This window comes from Aythya ferina, assembly GCF_964211825.1.
Source record: "Aythya ferina genome assembly, chromosome: Z".
Classification (NCBI taxonomy): Eukaryota; Metazoa; Chordata; class Aves; order Anseriformes; family Anatidae; genus Aythya; species Aythya ferina.
In genome coordinates this window covers 3,445,740-3,461,179 of record NC_140299.1, presented here as the reverse complement: position 1 = coordinate 3,461,179, position 15,440 = coordinate 3,445,740, and the positions used below count along the sequence as shown (strand labels likewise).

Below are 15,440 nucleotides of genomic sequence, written 5' to 3'. Positions count from 1 at the left end.
ATGGCTTGAGGAAGAAGAAATCCAAGACAGTCTTCTGAGACAAGTTAACGCAAAATTCAATGCAGAAAACAAGTTATTCAGAATTTTGATGAAGAGCCAGAGATATTTAAAAATTGATCACAGATTCAAAAAGTACAGCCCTGGGAAAGATTATGAATCCAATCTATCCCTGATTTTGTATCTTAATCACTTAATATTATTTATAATATAATGTTAATATTACACTTGATTATACGCACAGTTGATTATAAGCACGAGCATTGCTTATAAAGCAACTGAAAGCATTGGAAACAACTGTGTTGGAACACAGTCAGGGCTAGGAGGTTCTGCAGAAAGGTTATATAGCTCTTAATTTATTATTATCAACAGAAGTGGTTTCCTCCTCACTATTTTCTGAATGTTCTGCTGCAGCTCTACTAAAAAGTTACCAACTAAACAACCCTTTCAGTAAGTGTGGTTAAAAGTTCGTACGACTGAAATGGCCAGAAATACTGCCTCAGTTTCGCTACTATTTCTAATCGCTATTTTCACCCCAATGTGGAGAGGTCAAAGTTAGTACTAGCAAAATAAAATAATTGGCATAATGCTCAAAACTGCACGTCCCTGAAGACCGCTCAGTTCCTTGCATCAGAAGTCGTTTATCATCATAAGATGTTAGTAGCCCTCAGCTCACCAGCTACTGGGCTGTTCCTCCCAAAGCAAACACAAAGCACGCTTACCTATGACCTAGCATGGTCATGGCCAGTGCCAGGTAACAGCCGATGGGGATGCCAGCTTTAACAGCCTTCAGGAGGGGGTGAAGCGTGACTGACTCTGTCATGTCGAGCATACTGTCAGACACAGGCACTGCAGGCCAGCCATGCTGCATGCCACGGTCATTTCTGTGAAGCTTCAACCGCAAAATCAAGCCCCATGCCCACTGGTTAAAAGAAGTCTCTGGTGTTTCTCCATAACGAACAATGCTGGCTAAGTAGGAGACCTGCAAGAAAGCAGAAGGAAGAGGAATGAGAGGAAGCACAGCTATGCTATGGCATGAACAGCATTAGCACAGGACTTGGGTTAGCTTGGATGAGTGACTTCTTCTATCACAGTACCATAAGAATATAGATAGCAGTAACAGTATCAACCTACAAGGGGACCAATCTGAAACTTTTATTTCTCATACAAACATTCCACAGAAAACAGCATTTTCAGAGAGCACTGTAGGTGGAAAAATACTGAGAGCTAGGATATTTTAACATTCTAGTACTAAGACAGCATAGGTCTTAAAAGTAAGAAAGTAAAGAAGTCTCCAGCTGCAGTTCTTCCTACGTATCACTAGCAGTACATTATTCCCTGTAAATCTGAAGAAGAAATACCTGTTTTATGCTTTCAGAAAGCAGCCCAGCATATGGTTTCTGGGAGAGATATTTCAGGTATGCTTCCAGAACCATCAATGCAACTTCGGAATGGACAGCTGGATCCAGATGAAGAGTATCCTGCTAAAAACAGGATCAAGAATCACAGCAAAACTTCATTTAAAAGAAAAAAAAAAAAAAAAAACCCAACTTTGCTTCATTTAAAAGGTCTTTGCAACCATATGATTAAGTTGCACTAAAAATAACCCTTAGTTTACATGGCCAGAAGGAGAATAAGTATTGCAAGGCTTGGTCAAAACCTTTACCGGTAAGAAGAATTTTGGCCCAACACTGAAAGATAACAAGATCATATTGGGCAATACGAAGCAGAACAGTTGCATTACTTCCAGAAGTGATCATAACCATTAGATCATGCACATCATGGGATTTACAGTAATTAATCCAAAGATACATGGATACATAAATTTAATTTATATGGTACAAGCACTGGAAAATTTGCCTTTAAAAAAAAATGGAATAACCAGAACCTACTACAAATTTTATCAAAACATAATAATTCCTCTTATCAACTGCCACTTTAAAGAACTATTTTCCCCACCTCTGACATGACTGTTATTGCAAAGCAAAGACCTGACAGTTTCTTAACTGGTAGTTTTTTTCTTAATGGTAGTTTTCTCTACCATTCCGTTGTGTTCATGTGTCGTCAAGAAATAGGGAGAAAAAGTAAGGCAAACCTCATTTCCAAGAATCAATACAGCAAGGGGAAGAGTTCAGTATGATCACGTGCACAGATTACAATACTAAAATGTATCACCGAGCATAGGCAAAAGGATTTTTCCCAACTTTATTTCTGGTTCTCTCTCAAAAACAAAACAAACAGAAAACCACATTCAGACTGGATTGAACGCCAAATGGATGAAGCTCCTGGAGCAACCTTTCTATGGAATGTTTTTTGGTCATCTAAGTAACGCTCAGGGCTTTGAAAGCTCTCTACTTCAATCACTGAGGTTTTTGTGCATTGTGGGAAAAACATACCTGGATGTTCTCATACATACCACTTGAAGGATTCCTTTATTTCTGCAGTCAGAGGTATCTTAAAATCAAGTGACTAACAAAAAATATCCAGTCAGCTGTTTTGTCAGCTATTTCCCTCTCATTTAGGAGAGAAGGAACTCCTGCTTAAAGCTTTTAGTTTCAACTACAGTACCACAAAATACCAGCAGAAGGCTAGAAAGTTATTGTGAATTTCCCATCCCACGCCTTCAAAGATACAGTAGTCATATCAATAGCATATAATTATTTTTCAAGTTTAGTTAACAGTCCTAGGTTGAGTAATACTTCTTTCCTCTGAAAAACTGTCCAGGCGCAGGCCTCCTGATTAATACGTACCTGCTCACCAAATCCCCAGTTTAGACCTTCCAAGATAATGCAGGCGAGTTTATTCTCCACCGTTGTTAGACTGTAATTTAGTAACCAGTCTCGAATCAGTGCTATCTCAGATGAAGAAGGCTTCCACAGGTACAAGGGCAATTCTTTAAACAGATACAAGGAAACCTTCGAGAAGAGAGAAAAAAGTATATTCAATACTTACTGTGGAACAACAATCAGCACTATACCCTTATGCAGTGATATAGTCAAAAAACAGTCAGGTTTTTAACTTGATCCATTCATACTGTGTACCTGGTCTGTATGATCTCTACCTAGTTTTAACTGGGTGTCTACTTTAAATGACAGAGGTAGGAACTTACCATTCCAACTTTCTCAATAGTCTGTTTAACTCTATCCAGCAGTACAGAAATAATCTGTGTATGGATGCTGGCAATTGCTCCCAGGAGTTCACGGCCAACTTTTGAAAATGTCTCCCTTGTTGAAAGACTAACATATGACACCTGAGAAGATGACCAGAGAGAAGTTACTCATTATGGTTGATACTGACACTGCAATAAAATCTGTTTTTGAAAATACAGAACCAAACTGCTCTTCGTGATTTTGGACAAGGTTGATAAATGCCACATTAAAACTGACTGTCCTAACAGCTCATCAAATTACTACATCACAGTGGCAAAAATGAAGACCAAAACTAAACATATGAACAACAACAATAAAAAATTGCAACACACCACACAAGGTATTTCAGAGCTACAAGTTAAACTTGAGAAAAAAGAACACACCATGGTTTTTTTCCGTTTATTTCATTCCATCTTGGTCTCAAGACTACTGTTCTTCCTCCACAGAAGGAAGCACTTTAGGACATTTTAATTCAGTAATAAATTATAAAGCTCAGAAACAGCTCTCTTCATTTTGCAGTTGAACAAACTACAGGAGCCATAAATGTTTCACACTTATGTCTGTTAGAAAAGATGAGAGCATTGTTCATCCGTCTCCTGAATGGACCAGTAAGATTTCTCACCTCATAGATCTCCAGAACAATGATTTTGATAAAATCCTCATCAACATCAGCCCGTTTGGCTTGTGCCATCTGAGCAAATGTGGTAAGTAGACAAATTTCTTCTGAGCAGTTCATTGATTGGAGATACTTTTCAAAATTTTCAAGGTGCTGTGGCTCTGGAAAAGTCACACGGTGTAAGTGTTATCTGACATACATAATCAGAATTTATACAATTATACAAATTCAAAAACGGAGAAGGAATGACTAATAAAGCATACTCTCTTCAGAGGTTCTTGTACCAGCTGACTAAAAAAAACAGGTGCAAGAAGCATCGTAATATGCAGTGAGCCCATGCAATTCAGTAAATACACTAGTAAATCAAAATGAAAGCTAAGCCTACTTCAAGAACAGCTGGAATATTTTATTTTAACTACATGGCGCTGATCACTCACAGGAAGAACTACCTGAATCTGTTTTTTAAAAAATGTTATCAGCATTTCAACTTCCATTATGGGTTGCAGCAATTAATTCTACAGATTAAAGTCCATTAAATTCCATCCTCAATCAGTCAATAAAAAATTAAAACTAAGCCTACACAAGGACAGCAGAGAGATTTTGATCAAGTCAAGACAAAAGACACTGCTCATTTCAAATAATGTGATTTCAAGCAGCAGTTAAACTAGGGAGATTATTCTATGCTGGTTACAGATAGAAACACCAAAAGCATCTAGCTCTGGGTCTAAAATATGTCCAAGAGTTACAAGGAAAGCTTAATTCAAGTTTCTCAAATAATACAACAGAATTATTGAATACACTAGCTTGGAAAAATCTGAAAACAGGGAACTGAAGTAGCACAGAAGCACAAGGAGGTCACTTCTTTAAACACAGGAATGACAAGGAACCAAAGAAACATTCCATCTCTTGTGGTGGAAGACAACAGGAAGGGAAGAGCACAAAGAAAGCCCAACAGGACTTGAAAAATAACATGTTTTTAGTTTCTTCCAAAAAAATGAAGCGTCTACATGGAAAAGTAAAGTATGCATTAAAAACTGCCCTTGAGCTGTAAAAGGGTTTTGATAATGGCCTACTTCCCCTAAAGCTTAACATATGAGCAGAAATGGTTTACAGTGATCTTCTCACACCAGTTGAGTAGACTGAACAAGCACTGGTGGTACTCAACTACTTAATCAGCAGAAGCATGCAGTTAGCACACTTGTGATTAAACACTTCCACTAGGCTTAGATTCCACGTTAAGTGCTTTCAAGAATCTTCAAACGTACTTCAACCTGAGATCAGACTTGTACAGCCTGTGCATCTCATGAATGATGTGCTGGAGAATCATGCAATTTAAGTAAAGTTTTTCCATATAGTAACATAAATCTCACTCCTAACAAATGCAGTAGACACACCCCATCCATTTATCTCCCTTACCAAACACTACCCATTACCCTTAGCAGCATTTTTGTTGTTGTTGTTGTTTTGTTTTTACATTTAGCTAATTTTTGTTTGTTTTTTAAGGTAATGCTTAAGGACAGAAGATGACCAGGTCATTATTACATCAAAAGGCCCAGCAGAATGAGGCACAGATTAGGGAAGGGGTAGAATGGGCAAGCAACAAATGAACCAGTAACTGCAAACCTTACCACGCTTGCACCACAATTTGCGTGTTTCATTAGGCATAAATCAGCTAAACAAGAAGGGAGACAGAAGAGAAGAGAGAAAGGATCCGGTAAAGTCAAAGACCGTAAAAGGAAAGGAGAGGGCTGGAGCCAGCTGCTGAGCACACATACCCTAGACCTTCTCTGCAGCAAGACTCATCTCAGCAGCCTCCCAGCTTCCTGCTTTAGCCACATCCTCCCCTGCACTGTACCTGTGCTCCACACCGCAGTTCCCCCATGCCAACCTCAAACTCCCACCAAGCCCTATCTTGGGACTGGGGAACGCAGACAGTGAACAAGGGAGGAAGAGAGACTCCATCTCATCTCAGTGGAGCAACATCTCCATAAGTATCAATAAAGGACCACTCTTCCAAGAGAATGTTAATTCCATGGTCTTCATGTATTAGGGTATGGAATACAGGAAATAAAGCCAGCACTATACTGGTAAATGTCAAGCAAAATAAACTATTTCAGAGGATTAGATGGATTTCACTAAAAACTGTTGATATTGCCTGTCTAGACATTTGTGAAAAAATACCAGAGTGCTGACATAAACCACTGAGAAGAATGAAGAGAATAAAGATATCCTGCATCAGCATACCAGGGACTTTAACACAAAATGTTAGCTAGAAGCAGAACAATGCTCGATCAAAAAAAAAAAAAAAAAAAATGGTTGTTTGTGTCAGAGCTGCAATCTACCACATCATATTATGTTCTCTTTGTTTGAGATGCAGTAAAAAAAACCTTTGCAGAAACAAGACTGTCCTCACTGAAACAGCATAACTGTTACTGATTAGCTCCAAGCTAGCCAAAACAGATCAGCGCTTAATAAAATATACATAGTTAGAGTCTTGGTATCACTCTCCCACTCTGACTGCACTGCCCTGAATGTTAGCTGAGTTTTAAACAGAGTTGAGACGCTCAGTAACTTGAAGATCACCTTTTTCTTCTACTTCTCCATCAAAAGGCTTGGCTGATGTAGTGATAGCTATCTGGCCCATTATCTAGCTGAAGAGTAAAACTGACAGGAAGCGAGAGCAAACCTCAAGAGAACAGAGGCTGTGAAGTAAGGAATTACTGCTTTGTTTACCTGACTCCCTGTCAATCAAGTCCCTGAGTAAGTTTTCCACAAAGATGACAACAAAGAGAAGGTGGCATTCAAACTGGCTTTTAAGTAACTCTGCTACATGTGAAACCACTACAATAGCTGCAGATATCAACGCAGGCCAGAAATAAAGGAAAAACAGAAATAAATGGTGGCATACAGGACAAGAGAAGCATCAAAAAGGACACAAAATACGGGCAACATCTGCAACTGTGAAGATAAGTAGATATCTAGCAACGTAAGTTACTAATGCCAGAACTACCAAGCTTAGGTAAAGAAGGAGGATGGGGGTATTTATACAGCTATCAACAGTTGAAGACTCAAGAACAGTCAACAGCTCATAAAAAAAAAGTGTATGATTCCTAACTCTGTTTTTCAGGATTTAAGTCTCTGTTGAAGGCCATCCTGACTGTTACTACATGGCACTCCTGAAGCTCTGAAGCAGCCAGTAGCACTGACAAACAGAAAGCTAAAAGGACAGTAGATATGCTAATCCCCACTAAAATTAGCATTCGGTCAGACACTTGCTGCAAGCCCATGAACTATCCAAGTTAATTCTGAGGCCTATGGACCTGTCATGCTACCAAGGGTGCATTTAACAGCAGAACCTGCAAAGAATTAAACATGCTGCCGATGCACCTGTAGCTGAATCTATTAAAATTGGTTCTGAATGAAGGAGTTCTACCTTTGAGCCTCTGTTTGCAGTCAGCAGGTTGTAGAGAAGAGCAGAGTTTTTCCAGGTGTTCACTCTCTGCACAATGCATGACAAAGAAGAGCTTCCAAAGCATGCTGCTGGACAATGTTCCATAAGGCATCTCAGACATGAAGAGCCAGACTCCCAGCCTGTAAGGTTTGAAGAGATGCAAAGAGTCTCACCCTGATAAATCCCAATATCTGAAAAGGAGCCATACACCCACATCTCTGCTGTACAACAGAATTAGGAACGTGAGGATTTGTTTTAGTACTTCTATTTTTGAGCTAACCTATTTCTGAACTGAACAATTCCCCAGAGCTTCTGTCAGGTGCTAGAATTTAAGTGCAGCTCCTCCCCATCTTGACACTACCAGTGTGCTGAAAAATCCTGCATACTGCAGTCTTGTTGAAACCATGAAGTCCTTAAAGCTAATGCAATTCCTAGTTTCAAGTATCTCACTCCAAGATGAAGTCAGTATCGATCACATTGGACAGCCTACCTTTTTGCCTTCAGAACATGTAGAACAGCTCTGAAGAACAGCTCATCGAACTCCAGTTGCAATTTCTCCACAGAGTACGGATGCGCTATTGATCCATACTGTTTATTGCCACTAACGTACTGCGCCCAGTGGTCACTCACATGACAGAGTGTCATCCTACACAACAGAACAACAAAGTTGCAGAGGGATCATTAAGTATGTCATCACCAGATAGAAACAGACTTCTGCAGCTACACTCTGGTCTAGTTCCAAGAGACATATTTAATCCTTGGTTTAAGCCTTGGTTTCCAGAAACTGCCATATAAATAGCATGTACTTTTCCTTCCACACTTCAGACAGGGTTAGGCTAAAATTCTTATCTTTCCTTGGTTTTGCAAGCAAAAAATACGTAATATTCTGTTATATCAAACTAATTTGTATGTGAACTTCCAAGCCCTAACGCAATCCTACTTTATTAAATGGCAATACACTAAAATCCCATACAGGAAAAATTTTATTAAGTTCTCACTCTACTAGCACAAAGGAAAACCGATTTTGGTTTTGATTCAACTGCATCCCTCTCAACAACACACTCATATAAGCCACTGAAAGACTTAGAAACAAAGAGCAACTTCTAGCTTCCAATTACATTTGCTTAGTGCAACAAGGATTTTTCAAGGAGCTAATTATAAAAAAAAAAAACAGTTCTACATTACAACAGAAAGAAGGCAGTAACACCAGTTATAAATGGAGCAATTAGAGACATTGCTGAACTTCTGTGACCCCACACACAACCCTGAGTGAAGTCAGCATGGTGTTCCTCAGCTCACCTGGCTCTTCTGTAGCTACAGCATTTAGACTCTGCAGCTCTTCACGTCACAGGCAGCTTTGGGGTCAAGGACTCTGGGATTTCAGATTCACCCATGAGCTAATGCTAAACTGACCAATTCTCACAACAAAAGCTACTCAATAAATGTTTTGGGTTTATTTACGTATGCATTAAGGAGCTCTAAAAAATAAAACAGAGCGCATGAAAGTGATTCAACCATATTGCAGAGAAGATATTCTCTTACTTTATTAGCTGACCAATTCTCTTCACAAACTGTCGGTACCGTGCTCTATTAAATGTTTCTAACCCCACAGACAGAAGTTCCACTAAGGAGTTTGCAAAAGCAAAAATCTTCATCATCTCCTGGGGAGTTGTTTTTTCAGGAAAATAAGTACCTATGACCAAGACAGATAAAACTAAGTCTCAAAAATATGCATGAATTCTGGATACTTAAGTAATTTTTAATTACACACTTTTATTATTAGCCAGCTAGATAGTGAATTTGTATTTTCTTTATGAGATGAATGATAAATAACTGTTAAGTATCAAAGTACAAGTCATCTGAGCAGGTTATAAGATCTCTAGCGAGCAGTTATCTTCATGTACTTGTCCACAGACTTAATAGAATACTTACACACTAGTATTGCTATAGTCTTTTAAATTATCCCATGCAAATAACATATACTTCCATCTATATTTAGTATGTGAGCCGTTGTACCGGTTCTATATAAGTTCACTTCAAAAGTCTTGTAATGCAGTAACATTCTGTGACTTTGTGGTCATTAATACCATTAAAAAAAAAAAAGCAAAACAAAGAGAAACACTATAGTGGCTGATTACCTGCAGACTTAAACCCAAGAAACTGCTGAAACAGTTCATGAAATGGGAATTGTGACAATAGGGCAATCAAGTCATCTTCCAAAAGCAGAATCCAACTTGTTTCAGGATCCTCATCCTATAGAAGAATTCAAACAGTCAGTTTTACTAATAAGAATACTAATTTTACCAATAAAACACATGATAGAACGGCTTCACTACTTTGCTAATTCCAGTTTGCTTTGCAAAACAAAAAGTACAAATGAACTCTCCTTTCCACACATAGAAGCTCCTAAATTCCTGTCTGTGTGCCCCTACACAACAGCACTTGCCAGCTAGAAAAAAAGAGCTAGACAATGCTACACTAGCTTCACTGCAGAAGCTGTGTTGGACAACTGTTCAAATGCACTATTTCCGTGCTTTCTGTATGCAACAGCACCCTTAAATTCAATCTCTCATTACTAATTTCTGGAAATTCCATTACCTACATTTATATCACAGAGAAAAAGGCAAGTAAAATAGATTGAAGGTTCAAATGATGCTTTTAATCTGAACAGCAGTTAGTTTTCTTTATTCCATTTCACAAAATCAATACAATAAGCCTGAACAAAAGCACAAAAAGAAAACAACATCATTCACTATACCTCTTCCCCTCCTTCGTCTACTAGTGTCCAGTTTCCAGATTCTTTCCCAGAGGAAGAGGAGCTTTTCCTTTCAGCTGGTTTCATGTGGCACATGAACTCCATCCTATTTCTGATTTAAAGAAAAAAATCAATTTACAAAAATTTGAAAGATAAAAAACTTAGAATTTCATCGTATTTCAGTTAAGAGATCATACTGGTTTTGGCTGGCATGGAGCTAGTGTCCTTCACAGCAGCCTGTATGGTGCTGTGCTTTGGATTTGTGTTGAAACAAGTGTTGATACCACACAGATGCTTTAGTTAGTGCAGTGCTTGCAGCGTCAAAGCCTTTTCTGCTTCCCCTGCCAGCAAGGAGGCTGGGGTTACACAAGAAGCTGGGAGCAGACACAGCTAGCACAGGTGACCCAGACTGACCAAAGGGATATCCCATGCCTCAGGACCAGCAATAAAAGCTGAGGGAGAGGGAAGCAGACACATTCATAGCAATGATGTTTGTCTTCCCAAGTAAGCCTTTTGTATGATGAGCCCGGCTGTCCTGCAAATGGCTGAACATCATCCTGCTGATGGGAAGCATCAAATGAATTCCTTATTTTGTTTTGTTTGTATACACAGCTTTTGCTTTACCTGTTAAACTGTCTTTATCTCAACCCACATGTTTTTGTACTTTCACATTTTATTTTTTCCTCCCCACACCAGGGGGCAATTAAGCAAGTATTTGTGACACTTTGTGTGACACTTCTGTGTGACACCTGGCTATCTACCAAGATTAACCGATACCAGAGAAAAATATTCGAAACAGATTCAAGGACAAGTAAGCCAAATAACCTAATGCCTTACAAGACTCAGTCTGCAATATTCTGAGAACTATAAATGGCTGTCAGCCCTGTATAAAAAGCATATTTTAATATGAAAGAAATAGAACTATTATCCTCATGCAAGAAGAACCCCTGAAATCAAATAAAAGGATATGATTTTTCAGAAGAGGTACAACTACTTAAAGCTATCACATGGTGAGTCAATGACTAGCAGGACAAGCACAGGCTAGCTGCACTACAGAACTGTCATAGCTGCATAGCTGGATGCCATGCCAACATTAGGAGGACTGGGCTTAGGTACACTGAGCTACCACAGCTAAAGAACTTCCAGGAAAGAGTTGCCTCACTTCAAGCCAGCTCCAATTCCATGTGTTAGACCATCGTAAGGCTGGGATACTAGTTTTCAGACTCTGTACCATCAATATCTTCAGCTGTTCAGATATATACCAGCAAGTTAAATGAACAAGCAGAAGGGCTATACAGATGTTAAAAAATTTAACTTATAACTTCCTTTTAAAAGGAATTATGTACAGGCAGAACTCTGAACACAATGCAACAAAATCTCTGTCACCACATCACCCTCCTAATCTGTCCAAAGCCACACTGATAATGCAAACATACTAGAAACGAAATACAATTTTAAGATAACAGTTTCACAATTCTGAATTTCACAATACTAATCCAATTCTAAATATGGCTTAGAAGTGAAACTGGTTCCTGACACACAGCAGCTGTTACAGAAGCATCAGATCTTTAATAGTAAGTACAGCCACCGAAGTCTGTGCATTCCTGCATAATAAACACTTGAGAGAGCCACCCTGTACACCTTGAATCAGTCCTCATTCAAAGCAAAATCTTACCCCACCAACAATACACATACCCTCAGGACACATTTGTTTTCCCAAGCACCTCTAGAGATGAAATGTAAAACAAAACCCTTAAAAACAACAGTCTACACTAATCAAAGTCTCAGTTAATACAGGGTCCGACTATCAAGATACCAGTAGTTTGATTCTTCAACACTAAAGTCTGATGGGTCAGGGCAAGATATGCATTTTATCTGAAGTACATAACAGGAGTTTTCTCTAATGATTAATTTCATTAGATAGCATCTCCTAGCATCATGTACTCCTTCTCGATAAAAAAGCACAAAAAATAAATTAAGAAATACAATCAGCATCTACACCAATTTAGTAAACCCTTTATTCAAGCCCATATGTTGCAGAGGCAGCATTCTGATCAGGCCATCAAACACAGCAAGAACTATTTCAGAATTCACTAAAAAAAGAAGTCAGCCATCACAAGCTATTTGACAGTTAAAAGAAAGCTTTATCATACCACGTGCAGTCAGAGAACGTGCTGCCAAGGCTGTATTTCAAGGTGAATAAATAAAAAGGGTTTGACTTTAACCACGAATCTCATATTTGTGCCTGCTTTTACGACTTTGCCTGCAATGTGCTTTCAGGGTTGCACAAGATTTTACATCATGTTTTCTACTACTAAATCATCAGATCATATTTATAAAATTATATTTCCATACTTACTTGACAGGAGACATAAGCAAGGCAAGAGATTGCATGAAATGAAAGACACCTGATGGGTTATCCAAGACTTTGATCTGGAATGAAATGCAGAAGTCTAAGTATATAAGTAAAACTCAATCCAAGTAAAACAAAAGGGAATTCAGTTTTACCAGAAAAAAATCATATTCTGGGTTTCACATTTATAGATAGTTTTTAGTCTGACCAAAAAATGAGTGGAAAAGACAGTTCTGATAACCTGGAGGAAGTGTTGCTATGGCACAGTATGAGGTACTATAGAGTACAGGTATAAAAAAAAAATAAAGGAAACAAACATCAAGAAGGTACACAGAAAGACAACTTTTCTTCACTTCTCACATACACCTGCACATCAGTGGGAAGCTGAGCACAGGGGAAGTTACAATGCTACCTCCAGTCACCCTTTTGTTTCATGGCTCGCCTTACCCAATTAGCTTAACTGCAATCTTTTCCTAGAGCTAGATTTCCTACATCTTCCCCTCTTGGAGGGGACACCTTTTTTGAAACAACGCCCTGACACCTATGGATACCTAGGTTCCCTCTGGTCTATACAAAATGAACCCTTTTCTGTGCCCTTGAAATTTCCCAGCTAATTAACTTCCCAGGGAAACGCAGCCCAGTCCCATTTCAATGGGCAGGTTGTAAAATCTGTTCTTCTTCATTCCTCCCACACCACACACAGAGGCACTTCCAATCTCACCCGTCAACCCCCCTCCTACCTTCCCACAATAAAGAAATAAACATTCACACCTGAATGAATGGAACAGCCCATTCACCGATCCCAGCTGGGCATCGAAGGATGTGGTTGAAGAGGAAGAGCTGGTCACCTGGACAGCCAATTCTTTGCAGCACTGACACCTAAAGGGAAGTAAATAATCTCAGTGTTTGTTTATATCCTTGCTACATAGAATAATATCACTTCTTCATTTCCCTTTCCAGCAAGCCTCAGTTTTCAGAGCAAGTTAGAGTAGAACAGTATTTAAAAGCCTGCTTGCTTGGCTCTGAGCCACAGTGCAAAACAACAAAATTAATTACAAGGTTATTAAGAAACAATTTATTTAGAGGTCAGCAAGAACAGAAGTTTCTCAAAACTGCTAATTAGAATAATTTAACTTCCAAAATAGAAGCATTAGTACTCTATACACATTTAAAAAGTCCTCTCTGAATTCATCCCACATGTTGGATCAAACAGCTCTATCATGCTCACTCCCTCACCAGCCTCTGCAGCCACATGAGAAGGTCACTCTGAAACTGAGGATCTTCGATAAGCCTGCGAGTGAAACTGAAGAGAACGCTGATACATTCTTTCAAGTGGCCCAAGTCTGAAGAAAGATTTTCAGAGTGCTTTGAAACTGCAAATTAAGAAAAGAATTAAGGAGCTTTGAGGAGCAGCTTTCAGAAGAGTAGCATAAGTTGTTGTTTTGGGGCTGTACAGAAAACTTTGTAGATAACAAGGTATTTCAAAACAGCCATTTGCCAAAACTGACAAACAAGAACACCTATGCAGCATATTTCATTTAACCTTATAATTAAGTATTGGATGCTAATTGCAAGAAGAATATCCTATGGTTGCTCTCATAAAAGGCCCTCCCTCAACATCAACTTTGTAAGAGGCAATATTTACTACACATATAAACTATCTGGGGGCAAGGGACAAAGGGAGGAGAAATATCTGAGGGAGGGATACTTTAGCTAAAAGATACTGGTAGACACCCGAGTAAGTAACGTGCTTAGCCTGAAAGCCAGAAAGATTTCTAATAGAGCTGTGAGATTTCAAATGGCCTTCCAAAAAGTAAAGCAGGAGGTATATCCTTCTGTTTTCAAACTTGTGCATCATCAGTTTTGCAAAGGGACTGTATTATTTGGCCTCTTAGACAAGAGCTTGGACTGCAGGTGTCCCATCCCACCTGATGTTCCCCTACAGCAATCTGTGGCAGGATACAGCCTAGACAGAAGACAGGACACCTGCATTCAACTTCAATTTTCCAGTATGTAGGAAAACTGAAGGTTTTCTGCAAGAAAAGTATTTCACTGATCCCTCCATAAAACCAACAGGTTTTAGGATCAGAGGAGAAACACTCTGGTGTACAATTCCCACCACAAGACTCCAAAACTCCAGGTGAACAAGGTGCCGGGCACAGGCAGCGTTCACCCACCTTGTTCTTGCTGCTGAAGAGCCACCGACCTCAGCAGGGAGGAGCTGTTCAGCAACCTGTACACATAAGACTCCACTTGCAACCGAGATAACACCGAAGTGTACGAGTGTAGTGCCAGCGTCTGGTGCACGTGTTCTGCTTTGGCTTCAAACAGCTTCTTCAGCTCCCCCAACACACCTTCATTCAGCTCCACGGTCTGGTAGCGATGGTGACCTGTCACTTTGCACTGATCTGCACAGACACCCTGTAAAGCGACCAAGTATTTTATGTCAGTGGTTTTCTCATTTTGCATGGTCAAGTGTTGCTTACAGAAAGTAACCCTAACATAACCCTCCCCTCAACAGATTTCACAGCTTTCATATAGGGGACCACTTTACAGGTGTACAAACACTTGGGAGCATTCTACTTACTTTTCAAAGCTGCTGAATACTGAAAATGCACATCCCTGACTTCTGAAAAACACGACTCTCATAAACCCTCAATAACTGAAGTTTAGAGGTACACTTAAAGTGGCTTGCCTGTATCACTGAAAGATGTGAGCAAAATCAGCTGTCTCTGCTCCCACTGAGTGCACCTGCTTCTCACTTCATAGATTTCTGTAAATATTTGGATTTATTATTTTAAACCTAAGATATAGAGTGGAACAAGCTAAATATTTTTCTAAGCTCTCAGAACTCACTGTTGATAGCAATTCCCTATAATACATTTAGAATTTCTGAAGTGAACTGTACTCTTTTTCCCCAAACTGGAGTTAAATAGTGAGAACAATCTTCCCTTGGCCTATCTCTAACTCTTCAGCACGAGAAAGCCACAATACATAACAGGCCATCATTCTTTCACGTCACCAGAAAACATGCTTCAGACCATGCACTTTGGAAGCTTGGCCCTATATTTTTGAAATTATTAGAATAAAATTTTTAAATTAGTAGTTATTAGAATAAA

The 15,440-nt window shown here is 39.2% G+C and overlaps 1 protein-coding gene across 4 annotated transcripts in view; it reads right to left on the bottom strand.

Annotated features, from left to right (window-relative positions):
• The window catches only part of EPG5 (ectopic P-granules 5 autophagy tethering factor), a 49,596-nt gene that overhangs the window by 31,017 nt on the left and 3,139 nt on the right, over positions 1-15,440 (bottom strand). For 2 of the 4 annotated variants that reach the window (XM_084503651.1, XM_084503654.1), the window contains exons 3-16: positions 14,499-14,742; positions 13,558-13,694; positions 13,093-13,200; positions 12,328-12,401; positions 9,972-10,080; positions 9,352-9,466; positions 8,756-8,906; positions 7,704-7,859; positions 7,196-7,353; positions 3,769-3,923; positions 3,107-3,247; positions 2,748-2,912; positions 1,359-1,481; positions 720-979 (exon numbers count right to left, since the gene is read on the bottom strand). In XM_084503651.1, the coding sequence (XP_084359777.1) occupies positions 720-979; positions 1,359-1,481; positions 2,748-2,912; positions 3,107-3,247; positions 3,769-3,923; positions 7,196-7,353; positions 7,704-7,859; positions 8,756-8,906; positions 9,352-9,466; positions 9,972-10,080; positions 12,328-12,401; positions 13,093-13,200; positions 13,558-13,694; positions 14,499-14,742 (2,096 nt within the window). Of the gene's footprint in view, positions 1-719; positions 980-1,358; positions 1,482-2,747; positions 2,913-3,106; positions 3,248-3,768; positions 3,924-7,195; positions 7,354-7,703; positions 7,860-8,755; positions 8,907-9,351; positions 9,467-9,971; positions 10,081-12,327; positions 12,402-13,090; positions 13,201-13,557; positions 13,695-14,498; positions 14,743-15,440 lie in introns of those variants that run through there. The other 2 variants (XM_084503652.1, XM_084503653.1) reach the window with 2 other exon arrangements.